Source organism: Xenopus tropicalis, chromosome 3, assembly GCF_000004195.4.
Source record: "Xenopus tropicalis strain Nigerian chromosome 3, UCB_Xtro_10.0, whole genome shotgun sequence".
NCBI classification, from domain to species: Eukaryota; Metazoa; Chordata; class Amphibia; order Anura; family Pipidae; genus Xenopus; species Xenopus tropicalis.
In genome coordinates this window covers 88,615,846-88,635,261 of record NC_030679.2, presented here as the reverse complement: position 1 = coordinate 88,635,261, position 19,416 = coordinate 88,615,846, and the positions used below count along the sequence as shown (strand labels likewise).

The following is a 19,416-nucleotide window of genomic DNA, read 5'->3' as shown; positions in this document are numbered from 1 at the left end:
ACACGTGGCGTTTTTACGCTGCGTTTTTTCTCAGCCTAAAAACGCCGCACAAGCCACACATGGCGTTTTTCAGCCTAGTACTGGTGACGTAAGCAAATCCCGTTGCCATGGTGCTAATAGTGTGAAATAGCAAAAAACGCAGCGTATTTCCGCTAGGTCTGGCAGCTGCCTTTGCGTATACATAGGAATAGCTTGCTTTGCAAGTACTGGCGTATTTCAGCCTACGCTTGAAAAATCCGTGCTAAGGCGTTTTCTAGCGTATTTACGCTTTGTGTGGTTTGCTTCGCGTCTTTTCAAGTTATTTCTATGGATGATGATATCAGGCGTTTTTCAGCCGCCGAGAGAATTAGAAAATACGCAGCGTAAAAACGCCACGTGTGGCATCAGCCTTAGGTTCATATGTTATTTTGTCATGTCACGTCACTTCTGGGTTTCCCTCCACACTGAGTATTTAGGTTTAAGGCTGACATCCTAAAATGTCTAGTTGCATGGATAATAGATAATAATTGTCTGGTAGAATATAAAAAGTATGTTTTATCTCTAAGTAATTATAATGAACTGTTTGTTTACAAAATGTACACGTGTGCTGCTAGGCTTTAGAGATTTAGATATTATGCGTCATTCACATGATATCTGATGTTTTATCACAGGGACGGTTTACTCATTAGTGGACACATAAATGGTAAGTGTTGTAATTCGATTGCAGCTGAATCTGGCCAAGCATTTGATTCAAACGTTACCTTTCGCCTAATTGTTCGCTTTCTTTACCTATGCAACCTTTAAATATGCAATTTATTTAAAAGGCAAACTTACAAGATCTGTCTTGCCAACAACAGCAAATGTAAGAGCATCACAGTTTATAATTATGGCCCTGCAACACTTTAGCCTCAATGGCTTTTAGTGGCCACTGCCCATTTTATATTTCAGAGGTATTTCAGACCCCTGTAAATCCCTCCTCAAACCTCCTTTATTTGTCCTAGGTATGCCGAAAAGCTTAGTCACTTTTGTGCCTGAATGGAGGAATCTGTTTCCTGGTGCTCTGTTGGCTATTTGTTTCCTTTTCAACAAACAGAAGCCTTTTATTGTATTATGAAGGGATTCTAGATGTATTCCTAGTATGAGAACCCACGTAACAAAGTAGAATAAAATGGCCTTTGAGAGGCTTATTAACATTCACTACACTGCTGCTTGGAATGCCTGTAACTGATTTGACAATAAGGCTGATGAAATGCGAATGGTCACACATGAGAAAATGGCCACAAAGTCCCTCTTATGGCTTTACAAGGACAGTGCCTAAAATAGCCAGTACAGGTGCTTTGAACATTGTACCTGTACCAAAGGTTTTGGATATTTACCATTCATGTTAATACAAGCGGCAGGAATGTTGTTTGTAGCACTTTCAGCTGATAGAAATTAGCTGCATAAAGAAGCATCATGTTCCTTCTGCATGAGACTGAAAGAGAGTAGGAGGTATTGCTGTGGTAAAGTTAAAAAAAATAAATATATATAATATACCTTTTATAATACTAATATAATTAAATGAAATCTGACCTTCCAATGTGATGAAAAAGGGACCACAATGCTTATGTTCTGGAATAAAGTAAATAAAGATATATACTTTATCAATTTCTGCTATCATTCCTGCCATGGAGGAATTAACACTCACCATTTAAAAACATAAAAAATAAATGTCCTCAATGTGTACAGCAATCAATTTAAAGTCTATTAATCTTACTTTATAGACATTTCAGGAGAAAAAAAAATATATAGCCTATGTCCAATTTTTTTTTCGAGGGCCTGACTTGTAAGGCCCTTGGCTTACTTCTCTAGAGAACAGAACAGTTTGCCTTCTAGAGCAATATTGTCTGTGCTGCCCATTATCATTCTGATCATACTTATGTGTTGACTGTATTTTTTTCCCTGTAATAAAAATGTAGGTGAACAGACTGAATATGCTGAATATGTGCCCAGTGTTTAGCATCAAGGGTGTGTTCCAGCCCTCATTGCTTCCCACGACAAAACAAAAACAGGTCTGCTTCATAGCTGCATATAGAGTGAGGTTTTAAAATACTGCAGCATTACCTGCTCTGTATAAGCTTGTCCTATACCCGGAATATTACATAGTAGTACAATGGGGACCTTGTAACAGGAGGTGTGTACTTGCAAGTCACATGATTATCAGGAAGTGTGCTCCATTCACGAGGCTTATGGCAACAATGCCATTTTAGTTGCATGGGAACCTTCCAAACAAACTCTAGACAGCATGTTCATAATTCTGAGTAAGGGTCTTATATGGCTCCAAACTGAGAAGTGACCAAGCTATAAAGGGGTAGATTAATTTGCTGGCGTGTGTTTAGTCTTGTGCTAAAGCCTAGAACTGCAGTTTAGTATTACATTTTCATAAGACTTGGGGCAAGTTAGTCGTGAGCTTGTGGTATTATTCTTATGGCCGACCCCATTTATAATTTGTACACATCCTTTTAAACTAGTTGACTGACTTTATTATGGAATAAAAACAAATCACTAAGAGTAAGACTCCAGTATCTGTTTCATATTAAAGAAAGTTTTTGATTGACTAAATATTATTTATGAAAGGGTTTTGGGATGGCAAATATTTTGTGTGGGATTCCTATGCTCCTTTCATTAACCTCCCTTGTGCTTGAAGATGTGTGAGTGTTTATATTGCAACTGTATCAGAGTGCACAGCAGTAAATATGATTGTGCAAGTGCCTGTCAAAACCTATTTACACAAATAATTGCTCTTGGAACTTCATATGAAATGCAGCAGCAGACATACTGGACCATCATTCTCTGACGGTCCAAATATGAGAAAAAAACTAAAAGGTTCTGCTGTGCAGATTTGCTGCCTTCCACATTTAGCCCTGTTGTTATTTTGTGTTTCATTTTACATGATTTAATTTCAAATGTTGAATATTCAGTTTGTACATTTGTAGATTTTCTTATATCTCTACATTATGGTTTTCATATCACTATACTGTGTCAGTCAGCTTTTAGCTTGTGATTTGTTACAGGGTTGCCAGAAAGCGATTCATTGTAACTCAGCTCTTTTCTACAAAATCAATGCATTTTTTTTTGCTCAGTTTAAAACACTATATATATTTCCATTCTGCCATTTCTGTGACTTAGTACTATACTTCACATTTAAGAGAGCACCCTTGTTAACACACTGTTCTGAGAAAAACCCTTTGTCTTTTGCAGCCTAAGTAATAAAGCAATTCTGAATGAAATGGAGTTTCCAATTCCTATAGGGAAGGAACCAACACACCGCAGATCAGAGGCCACCAGCCACAACATTCTGTTGTAATTACTCCCACAATCCTATACATTTAACAGAAACAAAACGTGCATTGTGTTGGGAATAAATGCAGCAGAACCTTATGCCACCTTTCTATATGGTAAAATGAACGCAATACTTTCCATTAAGCTTTGATAACTGCCCTAAATGTGAACAATACCAGCTGTTAATACATTTATGGCACAGTTAGAGGGATTAAATTAAATGGTTATTAGTGCATAAAGGTATATCTCGGGGCATCCAGTGTGTTCTTCCCGACAGCTATTCTCTGAACAGCAGTGTCCTTATGGGAGTTACAGTTCAGCAACAGCTTGAAGGGCTGTAAGATCAACATCTCTGATAGAAGTGTCTTTGCTTTTGGAGAACTCGGGATGACCTTGTTAACAAACCCTGTGGTTTCAAGGAGAACATGAACATCTATCTGCAATGTTCCTTAGCCATTTACTCAGCTCTGCAGCTTTATAAAACCTTAGAAATGCTTGCAACATCTGTCTATGAACACACCAATTGGGTACTTAATGGATGGAAGCTCTACTGAATTTGTTCCCTCCTCTTGTCATGAAATTTAAACTTCAGAGAATATATCTATAAAATGACTTATTTTGCTAGAGCATATAGGTTTGTTTTAAACCAATACTTTGCATAACATATTTTTAGCAACATTTAACTTGTCAGACCTTATCATTGTTCCATATATTTGTATACTTTGCAAGGGTTAAAAAAACACATGACTCTCATGCCCCTAATTTTTCTATTATGAACCTATTCCAGATATGATTTAACCCTTGAACAAAATTCCTTCAATTATAATTTACATATATATTTTGAGCCATGAAGCAAAATATGAGCTTAGATCTTCAGTCAACTTGGGGGGGTTATCTGCATTATAGCACACAATCATTTAGTTGAAATTGTTCCATACCCAGCAGTTGGGGCCTTCTGCCCATATATCACATGCCCATGATAGCAATACACATGCTTATTTAAACATTTCAGTTATGTTAATATTGCAGGCACAGATAGCTGCCCGCTGACCAGCAATGTGTGTTAATTATGATTTTCTCTGAAGGATTTTGTTTTACTTACAAACATTTAACAGTCCACTGTCAGAGAGGTGTTTCCACCTTGCTTGTTAACAGAACAGATCAATCACCTTATTTGATTGCTACAAAAGCCAAATTAGAAGGGAATCATATGCTTTACTCTGTAGTTATTTAGTATGCAAAAAAAATACCTTCAATACCAGAACGGTTCAGCAATGCATTACACTTCGTTTGTGGGGCTTTATGGTTATGAAAGGGTTACAAGCAAAGTCATTATGAGATTTGAACATAAATTCTGCACTGCCAATATAACTGCCATGAGACTGTTTTGTTTTCATTGATATTCCTGTAAACTAGTCTGGAACTCACAAGGTTAATTAGATCTGCAGGAGTTTGGTGCAGAGTGGAAAGATGCGCCAGCTCCTTTGCAACACCCTCTCTGCTATTCCTTCATTCTATCTTTGGCATACATCTGTATATCTGTAATTTTCTATACAGCTTTCTCTAGCCAGTAATCAGGTTGTATTGAACTGCCATTAATCCTAGCGTAAGTGCAGGAATGCTACAGAAAAAATCTTATAACAAATGTTCTTCCTCTTCAAGTCTCCAAAAAAGATCCTTTATTGCATGTATTTAATTTTAACATTTGGCACAGTACAAATTTGTGGTGCTTTTTTCCTTTTTTATAAGATAAACCTGCAAAGATTGATCTGGGACTCTAAACAAAAGAATTTTCCTTAGAAACTGGGGTGCTGCTGTTATACACTAGCAGCGTCTTTTGAAAAACAGCAGATTGCACGCATGGACTTCTATTCAGTGTTTTTGCTTTCTGATTAAAACATAGCTAAATCATTTTCTATTCATTATGGCACATAAACATCTCTGATTTTTTTTCCTCTATATTTGCCATTATACCATCACTTAAATAGAACTTACAAGTTAGAAAATAGTTTTAAATTTTAATATAATCTTTTTCTGTCATCAGCCCATAGATTTAATATATAAGCATTTACACGAAAACAAAAAAGTCTCTCTCTTTCTGTACAAAAGTTACTGTCTTTTTTTGTGCATTCTATTGCATTATAATTTGAAAAAAAGTCATATTTGAGTTTCCTGTACCTTCTCTTTTGTGTGGGTCTGAATTATATAAGGTTCAGATATGGTAGTAATTGTGGAGTGTAGAGAATTACCGATACTGTTAGCCGTCCAATGGGCCCCATGGTGTGCTGGCTTGTAGGTGTTGTAGTTCATATGATCGTGAATGGTGGGCAGTACAACTGCCCCCTCACCTGATACTCCTGTGGGACTCCCACTGGGGATGTCCTCATCCACTTGGATTATCTCAACAGTCCGCGCAGCGGCCACAGTGCTCCTTTGCTGGTGCCGCTTGCGTAGCTTGTAGAATACAATAAGCATAGCGGCTGCTAACAGTGTGACTGCCACAAAGCAACCAATGATGATTTTGGTGGTCTTCATCACCTCATCAAGGCTAGTTTGCATTTTGTCTCCAGCATCTGAAGTTGGTACCGCCACCTGCTTGGGCATTTTGGTGGTCTGAATTAGTACAGTGGTGGTAGTTGTATATGCAGGCTGGTACCCTGTTGAAGTGGTTGGCACCGGCTTGAATATCATAGAGATGTCTTCAGGAGCCACCTCTGTTGTCTCCACAGTGACAGTTGTGAAGAAACTATAGTTGGAAGTGTTAAGCTCTGCCGTGCTGACGTTGAGATAAGCTGAAGCATTAGAGTTTCCCGCCACATTTGTTACCATGCATGTGTAGACACCAGTATCAGTGAGCAGGACCTGTGAGAAGTTTAATGTCCCATCATTAAGGATGGTGATTCGCGGATGATTGGAAGCGTGGGTCAACACAGTTCCATTGGGCAATAGCCACCTAACAGAGGACATGGCAGAAGTTCTACACTTGAGCTCCGCCATTCTCCCTTCAGAGATGTTCAAATCCCTAGGAGCATCCATTATAAAAGGGGCTGAGCACTGAAACATTGAATGGTCCACCTCCACCACATACTTCCCCCTCATGTGCGGCGGGGAATGGCAACGACCACAACATGTGGAATTGGTGGGAATATACTCTCTCAGCCACCAGGAAAGCCAAAGAACATCACAGTCGCAGTCCCATGGATTATGGTGCAAGTGTAATTCCACCAAATATTTTAGAGGGGCAAAAAGGTCATGTGGCAGGGAGGTCACATTGTTGTGAGCCAAATTCAATTCAACCAAGGATGTCAAATCATCAAAAGCATTACGCTCTATGGTGTTGATCTGCGAGTTCATAATCCACAATTTTTTCAGTGATCTCAAACCGTGAAAAGATCCTGGTTTTATCTCAGGAAAGTTGTTCCCAGAAATTTCTAGTTCCTCTAGTCCCACCAATGGTGTAAGGTTTGGCATGTCTCTGATATTACACATCCCAAGGTTAAGATACTTCAGATTATACAATCCTTCAAAAGCCCCCTCAGAAATATACTCCAGTTTTTTTAACTCTCCAAGGTCCAGGCGCATCAAAGATGGTACCCGATTGAAGGCATAAGATGGAATACTTTCAATAGGATTATTCCTGAGCCACAATTCTCTCAGTTTGGAAAGATACTCAAATGCCCCACTGGGAATTACAGTCAACCAGTTGTCAAACAATTCCAGAGTATTGAGGCTGGCCAAACCATTAAAAGCCCCAACCTCTATCTGACGTATAGAGTTCCTGCCAAGTTGTAGCACTTCCAAATGATGAAGGTGACGGAACGTGTCAGCCTGAATCATCTGTATGTTGTTCTCCATGAGATTGAGGGATCTTGTGTTTGATGGTATACCTTGGGGTACTTCAGAGAGGCCACGACGTGTGCATACGACCTTGCTGAACTGGTTACTGCAGGAACAGACAGATGGGCAACTTTGAGGCCCAGAGTATGCTGCACAGGAGATCCACATATGCACCATGAGGTAGATTGCAGAGAATAGGACAGCCTTCCAGGTATGGTGCACAGTTACCAGCCACAAGAAATTCATGATGTGGCACGTTCATAATTCACCATAGTCTGGGATTTGGCATGGAAACGGGAACTTGGCCCTACCCAGGCTTCAGGAGGTTGCAAATTCCCTTTTCCATCTAAACACTTGTGAGTGTAAGGAGGAAATATTGGGGTAAGAACTGAAGAAAAAAAGTGGTTTCTCTTTAAGGAGGTGACTAGAAAATTAAAATGCATGAATTTAAATAAAACCCTAGGTAAAGTATCTATGGAAAGAAAATTATATTAGAATCCTTAAGCCAGTTTCTCTCATCCAGTGCAACAGCAAGTGTATGAAACAGTCTTTCCATGGATTCCTTAGTTTTAATTAGTATAGGAAAGAAAGCTACTGGGGCTACAGGGGCTTTGGGGGAGGGGGATAATGGGGGGGTATTGAAAGACAAAATGGCTCCTTATAGTAAACCCGGATTTGAAAATTAAAAGTAAAATTAAGGTATATATAAAGAAGGGGTGAGGCCCACTTGGCTATGCAGGTGCATCGTTCTGCTGCTCCCCAGGGGCTAGTGCCTTTTTCAGTAGAAATATTTGCCCTTGGATTCCACTGCTGTTCCTTGCAGAAGCCGGAAGAATATCCATTTCTGAAGGGAGATGGAAAATCTATATAGGCTTCATAGAAGTGGATTAGAAATTATTTGAAGGCTCCTTATACTCCTTGAATGTATCTTGCGCTTTCCATGCAGTTTGATGATTTTCTTTGGGTATCTCTGCGATCCCCAGACTGTCTGCAGAATTCTGATTTGTACAAAGAGAAAGGCAGCAAGCACATTGCAGGCATTGAGTGCTTTCCCCCCCTCTCTCTCAGTGCTGGCTTCTCTTTTTCGCTCTCTCGCTCTCTCTCTTTTTATAGCTGGCTTTGCTTTCCAAGCTACAGATACAGCTGCTGCAGCCTACCTCTTGCACACTTAGCAATAATCCGTCAATATCTCCAAGGAGTGAGCGGAGGTCTTGTAGAAACAACACTGGAGGTGAAACCACACACACAGATACACACACCTTAGTGCTGAGCCCTTGATTTGAGATGGGTCTGCAGAAGGGACAGTCTTTTACAGCCGTACATCTCCTGCCTCATGGAAGTCCCACTGTAGAGCCTTTTCTTGCGAGGTAGTGAGTTGTGGGTTTCTCCTAGTCTTGCTTTTAATGTCTCGTCTGGTGTTTTTAGCAGCAGCAGAACAGGCAGCAGCTGAGGGAGCGATATCAGAGCCCCGTAGCATCTTCCTCTTTTAATGGTCCTCCTCTCTCCCTTTTTGCTTGGTGGTGTAAGCAGCAGCCAACCAGCCAGGCTGCTCTCTCATCCTTTCGTCCTTCAGTCAGAACGTGGATGTACTGCTGACGCATACTGTTCTGAGCTGAACATTAGCGTGATGCAGTGCTCCTATGTATTCACACAGCCCCCTCCTACCCCTCCTTTTCTTTCCCTCTAGGGGTTAATGCTCAAAGCTTCCAGCTAAGTTGCATTGGCTGTTTCACATTCCCTTCCCCCTTTATCTTTTCCCTCTGTATATCTGGGAAAGGAGTTATTAATGCAGAGCAGGCTGCAGTGAGTTTTAAGAGTCCACAGCTTGGCGAGAGCGATTCTTTTTCTGGTTCCCTTTCAATGAATTCAGTTAATGATGCCTATCGAGTGCTGTGCATTTTTGCCTCCTTCTCTGTCTCTCTGCGTTCCATCCTTGACTTAGCCTGCGCTGGGAAAAATGCAGAAATGAGATTTTAGCTGCCAGGGGCAGGAAAGATGTGATTGGCTCTTCTTCTGCCAGTGCAGCGTCATCAACACCAATTGCTGACTTTGCTTCCCTTTGACGGCAGGGGTAATTTGCACCCCTTTTCATCCTCTTCCTGACTTCAGCCCTACTGCCCCTTTATCAGCACTCTGCACTCACGCCCCCAAGTTGTGAGCAAAAATCGGAAGCAGCCCAGAGATGCAGAAGTGCTGGTGGTGAATGTAGGAGTGAGAGAGTTGTTTCAAGAAGAGAGCAGCAATTGCATGGCAACGCTAGCGCACCATCTCTTAAACTCCTTTCACTCACAATTTTTAACACTTCACTTGCAGCAAAAGTGAGTAGATGGCATTGTATCTGTTGGAGTGTCTTGCAGAAACAAAAAAGACTAAGTGGGGGCTTGAGATCAATGGTGTGACCTGTTCCTATGCACCCTCCTATCGCACCAACCTGGTAATTCAGAAAGGCTCATTGCTTTGCTGTAAGCTTTGATTAGCTGTATGCTTTGTATAATGCTGTCTCCCCCTATGTGTGCCTGTAAGGAAATGCCTACATTCCATTTGCTGGTGTCAGGTGAATTTACAGAATGAAACAGAGCTGCTATCATTCAGCTGCTTAACTGGCTCCGATTCTAGAGATGGCTCAAGGAATGTGCATTGCAGTCCCTCACACAGTGCCTGAACTCCGCCAAACAGGTAAGTTTCCTTGTTGTCCTGCTGGGCAGAGAGTTGAGGCTTTGGAGTGTAGCAAACAGTAGTACAGCGTGGCAGGTGCTGCTGCTATCCCATTGGAATGCTATTTGCAGAGATTTATCATCCAAGCAATTTTCTTTCTCTGCCTGCAGTTATTCTTTGATACATTTGTGCACAGACCAAATGGTGCTGCATTACAGCTCAGTGAAGCGCAAGTGATCTTTGGCAGTCATTTCAGATATATGTGCAGCCATGTATTGCACTTTGGAAACTTTTGTTAGGGATTTTATTCACGCACGCAATTACAGGAAGGAAGTGTTTCTTTGAAACACCCTCTAAAGTAAAATCTAATATTAATCCCCTGTGGTGAACTCTAACTTCCAACATGACCAGTTAATCACAGGTGGTTTTGGATGAGGATATGGTAAATTGTAGTTTACATGAGCTTAAAAGGGTGCAAGTAATATGTTATCAATAACTAACAGCAAATGGATGTGCTAGAAGTTTTTTCTTTTGAACTTGCCTGAATACTTGAACACAGCAAAATTCTGTAGACACATAGTGGCATATAGGATTTAGAGCAATTCTTATATAGGTACTATTAAAAATATATCCCTTTCCTCCTGTGCCACTTTCTGTGGCACTAGTGCTTCTACAGTCTAATATGCTTCCATGCATTTAAGTAGGAGGTGCTTTCCTGTGTTCAAAAGGCGTTGGTAGATCCTGCTTAATAGAAGTCTCTCCGTAGATAAAATTGGCTTCACTAAAAAATGCATCTTTTAGACAAGGAGATCTTTAAATCCTCAAAGGCTGGCAGCTCTTAAATAATACTGTGAGTGGCACTCTGCATTGGTGCCGAAGAACTTGTGCTGCTTGATTTCTCTTTGTTACAATTATACTAAAATCTAAGTATTTTTTAAGTAAGAGAACATTTTAAAAAGTAGAGTCCACTGATTTCACTTGCTGAGCAAAGTAGTTTCTCATTGATTTTTTTTATTTCTAGCCAAGGTGCACTTGCAAATTTTGATTTCCTCCTATGTTGCCAAAGTTGATGATAAAAAAAATGTATAATAACAATAATAATGTCATTTTTTTTCTCCATGATTGCATTATGTAGTCCTAAATGCATTTGCACAGGTATTTAAGTTTGTCATATATTTTAATAGGAGCCATATTTTTTGTCTTTGCTAAAATGCTCAACCCCTGGTGGCCAAAGCTGGTACAGTTATTTTGTTTTTGCCATTTTGGATCTAATGCCTCCACTGAGGAAAGCAAAATGGCAGCTCCCATAAAGGATTGAATGCACTGCTTAAATCTTTTTAGATATAAGAAATAGTTTCTTTATATTGTTTCATCCAGCCTGTTAAAAATGAATATATACTGTAAATAAAGTGACTGGTTGCTAGGGCAATATGCTGTGTGCTATGTACGAAGTGACATTCAAGATTTTAAAGGTTGGAATTTCGATCTACATTTTGCAGTTCAGCAAATTTGCAGCTATTAAAATACCATGAACATTAAAGTCTCATTTCCCATGTGTCTCTGGGATTTGGAGCCCCAGATTGTGACTGTGATGCAGCAAATTCCAGGATGTCCCCAGGGTCTGTATTAAATTCAATCATCGGAAAATAAGAACTCAATTTTCTGTTGCTAAAAAGTCAAAAAAGGAAATTAGCATCTGAATGTAACCATTACAGTATATACTTTGGGTAGGATCAACCCTGACACAAACTGAGTAATGAAAGGTCCATCATTAACCCATGTTGTTCTGCAGAAGAGGCAAGCTAATAATGTAGGGTTTTTATTGGAAGTCTGGCATGCTCTGCTCACATTAGCTGCAATCTGATTACTTTAACTAAAACAAGCAGCAGCCATATTTAGTTCTCGTGTGGAAAAAGGCCATCATATGAATAGGGCTGGAGGCATGTTTTGGAAATGAAAAGGTATTAAAAGCAATTTAATAGCAGTGTGTTTTGAGACACTTTCAGCAACATATGGTGGAAGCAGCAATGAAATCATTGCTATATGAATGCACTTCCAAAGATCGGCATTAACTGGTCTATTCAAAGGTATCTGCTGCATTGTCATGTTTCAGCCAGGCTATGTTGATCTATAAATTACAATGTAAACTACATCTTCACCAATGATTCTTCTTTGTGTACAGGGGATAAGGTTTTTTATGGAGGGACAGAAAAAGCAGAAAGGCCATCTACCTTGGTTGTAAATAATTACCCATAATTATGCAACAACTAAAATATATTGTATGTACACCAGGAATTACCTGCAATTATTTAGCTCTCGAACTGCAACATCCCACCAGTAGCCAGGGGGCAGCGGTCTTTCTGCATTGCCTGGGACCCTCTTTTCTCTAACATTGAGCCTTGTTTGTGTAGTATGTTAGATGGTGTGTGCCATGTTCCTTGATAAGAGGATAGCCTTTTTGCCAGTCCTCCTGCCATTTTATAACAGTTTCTATTTGTTTAGTGTGCAGCTCAAGCTTCCAGTACAGCACATTGCACTACAGACTCAAGCTAGATTTATCCATGATGCAGTATTATAGATTTAGGATAGACCTAGCAATCGCTTACTTTTTTTTTTTTTTTTTTAATATACCTTTTTCTTGCCTCTGCTACATTTGCTCACACTGCCTGTTTTTGACTCGCTTCCTCTTTGGGGATGTGAGGGATCCATTTGAATATACAGTTGCTTTTAAAATTAAAGAACAACAATATCCCCGGGTGCAAAAAACACCCTTAACTATCATTGCCTAGACCCCTCACCTCTACCTTATTGCATAGTTTTTAAGTTTACACTCTGTCCCTATCAAGGAGGTTTGTATTGGTGGAGAGACCAGAAGTGTCTTCAGTCGGTAAGAAGATGTTGGCCAGGTACGCTGCTGCGCTTCTCTGCATTTTTTGCTAGGGGTTAGCGATAGGGACAAAGTGTAAACTTAAAAACTATGCGATAAGAGAGAGGTGAGGGACGGTCTAAGCAATGATAGTTAAGGGTGCTTTTTGCGCCAGGGGGTATAGTCCTGGAACAGCTCTAAACTTGAGTTACACAGCAGAGATATGAGAGGGAAAAGAAGATATGGGTGGAGGGGGCGAGGAGCAAACTGAGCAGGCTCGTGCCGTGCCCTGAAAGATTTTTCAGAGAGCAGGAAGTCCTGTATACCGAATAAAAGGAAAGAAATGTGGTGCTTCTTTTTATTGAGGACTCAGAGCAGCAGTTCTGTGAGTGCTTATGGCTGTATTTACATAATCCTTTCTGATAAAGCTTAGTTTTTAACTTTCCTTCTCCTTTATTTAATGCTGTGCAAGAGCCAAATGAACTTCCACCTTTACAAACACATTCATGTGACATGATCTTCTTATTGGGTGCTACACTTGAAGATATTTCAACAATTAAGGGTAATAGGTTTTATCTATATACCTCCTAACCTTTCACATTGCTAAGCCTAAGGATGGTACTTACTTGGCTGATGGTCTTTTGGGGTCTTTTGTGATTAATGCTTTGTGAACGGTTTGATGCATTTTCACAGTGTGTGTCACATTGTGTACCCTGAGGCCTAAACCTGCTGGTAGAAAACAAAAGGAAGGCAAATATTTACTGAACACTGAAGTGCTTATTCCCCAGATGAGACAGTAGAGGTGGCTGATGCATACTGAACTTCAAGGACAGCATTATACAACCAAACAGCTATATTCATTATTTGTGAGACTTCCAAGGTTAACACTGGCACCTTTGAATTCACATTTTTTTTTTTGCTAGGTGTGAATTTGCGGCAAACTTCCCTGTTTTACCCTAGGCTGATTTTTTTCTGCGAAATGGATAAAAAAAAGAAAATTTTTGTTGGCACACAACATTTTCGCCGTTTCGCAAATCTTTTCAAAGGTTTTGCCAATTTTTCGCCGCAGTTAAACTGGATAGATTCGCTCATCATTACTTGAGTATAACATGTCCTTAAAATAATTTGTGAAATTGTAATCTGTCAGGGGAATTCTCCCTTACAGCAATTTGTTTCTGATTGATTGTTTACTTTATATGTGTACTGCACAAGCTATGAACTTTCCTTTCCCCAGTACTTTATTGCTTGGATGTCATGATGTAACATAAGGACCTGAGGCTGAATCAAATTGCTTCTGATCATGGAAGCATGAATTATAATTTACAAACCATTAGCAGATGATTAACTGCAGTTACTTTATAGTCTATGCTACAGTTAGTCTCCTTCTTGCTCCTATGGTTAAAGGACCTATGCAGAGGTCATTGTCATACTTAAAAACAGAGTATTCTGTGTACAAGTTTGAGTGCACGTTAATACAGTATGTTCATATGGAAAGCTTCAAAGACCTATGGCAAAATTTAAGGCCATGCAGAAATTTATTTAACCATCAATGAAAGGAGAAAGCCAGAAAGCTGCAGAAAAAAAAGCAAATAAAAAAAATCTTATTCAGTTGCAAGTCTTTTTTGTCTTCACCATACTTGGTGAATACACAGGCAGATTGTTTGCAGAAGCTGAATTGGCAGCCAAGAAAAGTCATATGAACTATTTTCATTTGGGGTCTGTACATACCAAATACCTCTATGCTTGCTTGGCGATGTCGCCAATCGAGCGGATCTTCACCAGATGTCCCCACCTACGGGTGGGCGATATTGGGAAGTGTTTAGGTTAAAAAAAAAATAATTCGATCGGATTATGTGGGCGGCAATGGGGCAGTCGGTTTGGGGACCGCATCAACGAGCCGATGCGGTCCCCGATCCGACTGGATTTTCTAACCTGGCCGATTGATATCTGGCCAATTTCAGGCCAGATATCGGTCAGCCAGGCCCCCCTTGGTTCTGCCCCTACACGGGCCGATAAGCTGCTGATATCGGTAGCTATAATCGGCCTGTGTATGGGGACCTTTACTGATGGTAAGGCTTATAATAGTAGGTGTGGCTTAACATTGTGGGTTTGGCTTATTTTTGGCATTTATGACCTAGCAAGCCTCCACCTTTTGCACCCCCAGTTCAACCACTGCTCTATCCTAAATGCAGTTAGAAAAATAGGGGATAGTGATCTGTATATTAGTGATCTGTATATTATTAATATATTAATATTACAATGGGTATGAAGTGCCCACACTTTATTCTGTGGAAAACGTTCTCTCCAGAATTGTGCTTGAAGGAAATAGTGACATTTGTTGTCTGTAATTAATCTTCAGTATAATCATGAGAAAGTGATTTCCAATTCCTTGGTCTAGTGCCCATTATGGCCCAGATTGGGTGGAATCATGGAAGAGTGCATTTAACAGACATTCCTAAAAACATGGCAGCTTGCCATTCAAATGCTCCTCTGCTCTCCACATGTTTCAGTATTAACTTGTACATCTTCCTTTCCATCTCATTGCCTCTAGTAGAAGAGCAGAAGTAATTCTACAATACAGAAAGCATGCTGACATGGTTTTGTGGAAAACCAGTACAAAGCCTGTGAAATTATTAGACAGCACTGACAAAAATATCTTTGGCTAAGATGCACAGCTTTCTACACTCAGCCAATCTTAATAGCAATGAATGAGCCTTTTTCTTTACTATAACAGCTCTATTTACTAAGCCAGTTTTCTTGATAAACAAAAAGCATTTGATAAACTTTCATATTATCCTTGTTACTCTTTGTGGTATTGCATAAAATTATTTCCAAGTTGGTCAGTTCCCAGCGGAATTGCAACACATTTCATTTGAGAGGAATTACTGAACTGTTTGGATATAATTCATTACTACCACAGAACACAAATGGTGATCATACATGGGACCTATCATAGGTGCCCACCAACCCAACTGAGAGAGAACTGCAATAGCATTAAATAGTGTAGTATTTTCATATTACATACATGAAGTGCATAAAAGCAGAAAAATAAATTACAAATAAGGGTGGATAGTATTCCCAACATGCAGGGGTTAAGGTTATTTTGAAGAACATAGGGCAAGTTTCTTCATCTAAAGGTTATAATTGGTATAGATGAGGTCTCAAATCCATAAAGGGGTTAACAGTATTCCCCTCTCATTCTGGAGCAGCTATGGAACCCTTCATAGTTGGGATCGGCAGGCCACCATGCACAGTAATCCTTCAACACAAATATAATTGTTACGTGTGGCTACCTATAAACCTGATTGCCAAGAATTCACTCTGACTGCTCAAATCAGTCTAACTAGTTCTGACAATATGGAACATTTAAAGCCAAAGAGCTTTTTTAAATTTGCAGATTCATTAATGTGCTTCAGTATTTAATAAAAGTTGAACTGCTGGTAATTTTTATTTGCCCAAAAGGGTTTTTAATCTCTCCTTTCTGCCAAAAGCATGCAAAATGCATACCAACTATAATAGTAAGCACAGTTTGGCAAATCTTTGTTTTCTTGCTGAATTTTATCGTTACACTGTACTTGCAACAAAATGCCACATCTGTTACTGCTTTATATTGTCAGGAGGTGGCTTGGCTACCTATGACTTTTCTTACCAAGACAGTTGGATATGGCCCACAGTTTCCTCTCTACTGCTCTTGCTTTACAGCCCATTCTTCCAGAGAACAGCAAACATTCTCCTAAAAGGATTTTTTTCTCTTTTGCAAATCCATTAGAGCTTTGGGTTTAGTCCAGATTAGAGGATTAGCAGATCTGGATTTTGCATGATTGTCCCCGTTGAGCTGGTTAGTGTAAGTATGCTAATAGCAAATTCAGGAAAGAAGGAATTTGCTCGCTCTCCTGCCAGAGACAATATGCCAGCCTTCCCTGTGTCTTTATCTGCTCTGACAAAAAGTGAAAGTGAAAAATGATCTAATTTTGGGTTTTAACTTCACAGGTAATAAATTAAGCCTTTCATATGCACCTTGTTTCTCCTTTTCTCTGCAATCCGCAAAGTAAAGGCTTGCAATTATGTTACTATGAAGGGTCTGTAATCTTTATCTCAACATGCATAGGCATGGCAAGTTCTTGTACATATATGGCACACTGGCACATTTTATGAAAAGCTGGCTTCTTGTTCATTAAAGTGGCCATACACGCACCGATGGTCGCACGAAACATCGTCAGATCGCCATGTGTATGGCCAGCTTTAGAGTGTATGTATTTGAGACTGCCACAAGTGTGTACTCCAGATATACAATAGATACTGGTAAGGGGAAGGCTTTAAGATCATGTCAGAGGAAAGAATTACAGTTCAGACATGGGCAGATGTTTATAAAAGCTTTCGAGAGGCTAGGTCTTCCTAAAGGTGGCTGATAAGAAAATAGGTGTTTATCTATTCCGCTGGGCTATCTCTGTATAGGGTGGGTGGGCTTAGAAGGCTAGTATGGTGTAGGCTAGAGACACCAAAGCTGCTGCCAAAGTGATCATCAGCTGACTGTGTGTTGATCACAGGTCTTGGGAATGGCATAGTTACAGTAGGAAGCTATCGGCATGCTATCTTTAAATGAGATGGGAGGAGCTGTGAGCATTCCTGTTTGGAACAGACTTCTGTCTTCTAGGTCTCCCATCTGTCCCAGTGCTATTCCCAGAGAGATGTGCTTTACCAGTTTCCAGAGAATCTTCTTTTAGCCCATGTTCTCTAGCTGGGGCATTTTTTTAGCCCATGTTCTCTAGCTGTGGTAGCTAGACAGGCAGGCTGGTACCATGTCCGTAACCTGATGGGGGGGTGTAACAGACCAGGATGTGGAAGATGTGCTGCTGTTGGCAAGTTCTGTCACAGTGCTGGAGGGGCCGAAGTTGCATCCTGTTAGGAGCTTTGCTGCCTGCACGTGGCCATGTTGGGTGTCTACACATGGATCTAATGAGTGAGTCTCCCAGCTCGCTCATTATGAGCATGTGCATGATGTAAAAGTAGTCCACTGATACTATATCGCACATATGTGCTTAATAAGTAAGGAGGTACTAACAGGCTGGTGGCTGGTTGAATCAACTTGCTTTCATTTAAACAAAAAAGGGATAAGTATTCTTTAGTAACTTTATCAAAACCATTGTGTTTTTTTTTTTTTTAACTGTTGGGTTTTATTTTTTTTTCAAAAGTAATTGTTTTTGGTGCTAATTTACAAAGTTTGTGGGATCCATAGGCATACAACAGGTTACATTCCTTTGTAATTACCCTCAGTTTGAGGGGGTGGGGTTTGATTAGTTGACCTTTACAGACTGTTTAAATAGAACCACTGGCACTCCAGCGGAGCTTGCTCTGGTGGTAGGTGCTCTGTAAGTGTTTGCTCTTTAAGTGGGGGCTCTGTAAGTGGAGTTATAAACTCAGGAGTTAGTTGGGGCTCTGTAAGTGGAGTTATAAACTCAGGAGTTAGTTGGGGCTCTGTAAGTGGAGTTATAAACTCAGGAGTTAGTTGGGGCTCTGTAAGTGGAGTTATAAACTCAGGAGTTAAACACTAAGGGAGTTAAAAACAAGGTAAAACAAGGTATTTACTACAAGCCCTTTCACCTATTTTTGTTTAACTGTTCTTGTAACTGGTAAAATGAGTGGTAGCAACATTGAAGGTCTGACACAGTGCACAGCCTGCCACATATATGCAGTTGTGGAACAACGGTTCCAAAGTGCATACCTCTGTTGTGGATGTGAGCGAATTGCCACTTTAGAGGCTCGCGTTAGAGTCCTAGAGGAACACGTTGCAACACTGCGTTCAATCAACAATCTTGAAAGAAGTCTCTTGCTAACTGAACAAGAACTAGCGGGGTCAGATAGTATGGGGGGAGGGGAGCAGCAAAAGGATGATAGGGCAGTAAGCTGGGTGACAGTTAGAAAATCTAGTGTGGGTAAAAGGAAAAGGGAGGCTGCTCCAGGGTTTGCGCATCCCAACAGATTTGCCAGATTGTGTGAAGAAGATGGGAGTGTGAACTCTGGACTGGCGGTTCTTGAGGAGGCTGATCTCTCTAACAGCCGAGAGACCAGTTTCTCTAGTAGTGGTGGGGAGGAGAGCAGAGCTAGGCCTAAACAGATGGTGGTTATAGGGGATTCAATCATTAGGAAAGTGGACAGGGTAATCTGTCAAGCGGATCGCTTCAACCAGACAGTTTGCTGTCTTCATGGTGCCATGGCATGTGGTTGATCGGGTTGACACATTATTGGGAGGGGCTGGGCATGACCCGGCTGTCTTGGTACATATCGGTACTAACGACAAAATGAACGGTAGGTGGGGGACCTTAAAGAGTGAGTTCAGGGATCTAGGCTCTATGATTAGGCAAAGGTCCTCCGATGTCATTTTTTCGGAAATTTTGCCGGTGCCACGTGCAAGTTTAGGAAGACAGCGGGAGCTTAGGGAGCTAAATGCGTGGCTAAAGTCTTGGTGTAGGAAGGAAGGGTTTGGGTTCCTAGAGCACTGGGCTGACTTTTCCTTGGGGTACAATCTATACAGCCCTGACGGATTGCACCTCAATGGAAGGGGGTCTGCTGTGCTAGGGGAGAGAATGGTAAGAGGTTGGAGGAGTGTTTAGCTCACCCACCCCCCCCTTGTCTAGTTTAGAGTTCTATGGGAAAATTAGTGTAGATGGGGCAGGGGGACTAGCAAAGGGTTGTGGGGGAGGAGTGAGGGGGGCATATAGTTTATCAGATAAGGAGCTTCCGTTACAAGGAAAACAGTC

The 19,416-nt window shown here is 40.6% G+C and overlaps 2 protein-coding genes across 2 annotated transcripts in view; one reads left to right on the top strand and one right to left on the bottom strand.

The window, feature by feature from the left end:
* The window catches only part of snd1 (staphylococcal nuclease and tudor domain containing protein 1), a 387,013-nt gene that overhangs the window by 285,271 nt on the left and 82,326 nt on the right, over positions 1-19,416 (top strand). The window lies entirely within an intron of this gene.
* Positions 4,957-9,814, bottom strand: lrrc4 (leucine rich repeat containing 4). The gene has a single exon (XM_002939368.4). It carries the CDS (start codon positions 7,381-7,383, stop codon positions 5,458-5,460), a length of 1,926 nt encoding a protein of 641 aa, XP_002939414.1. The 5' UTR covers positions 7,384-9,814; the 3' UTR covers positions 4,957-5,457.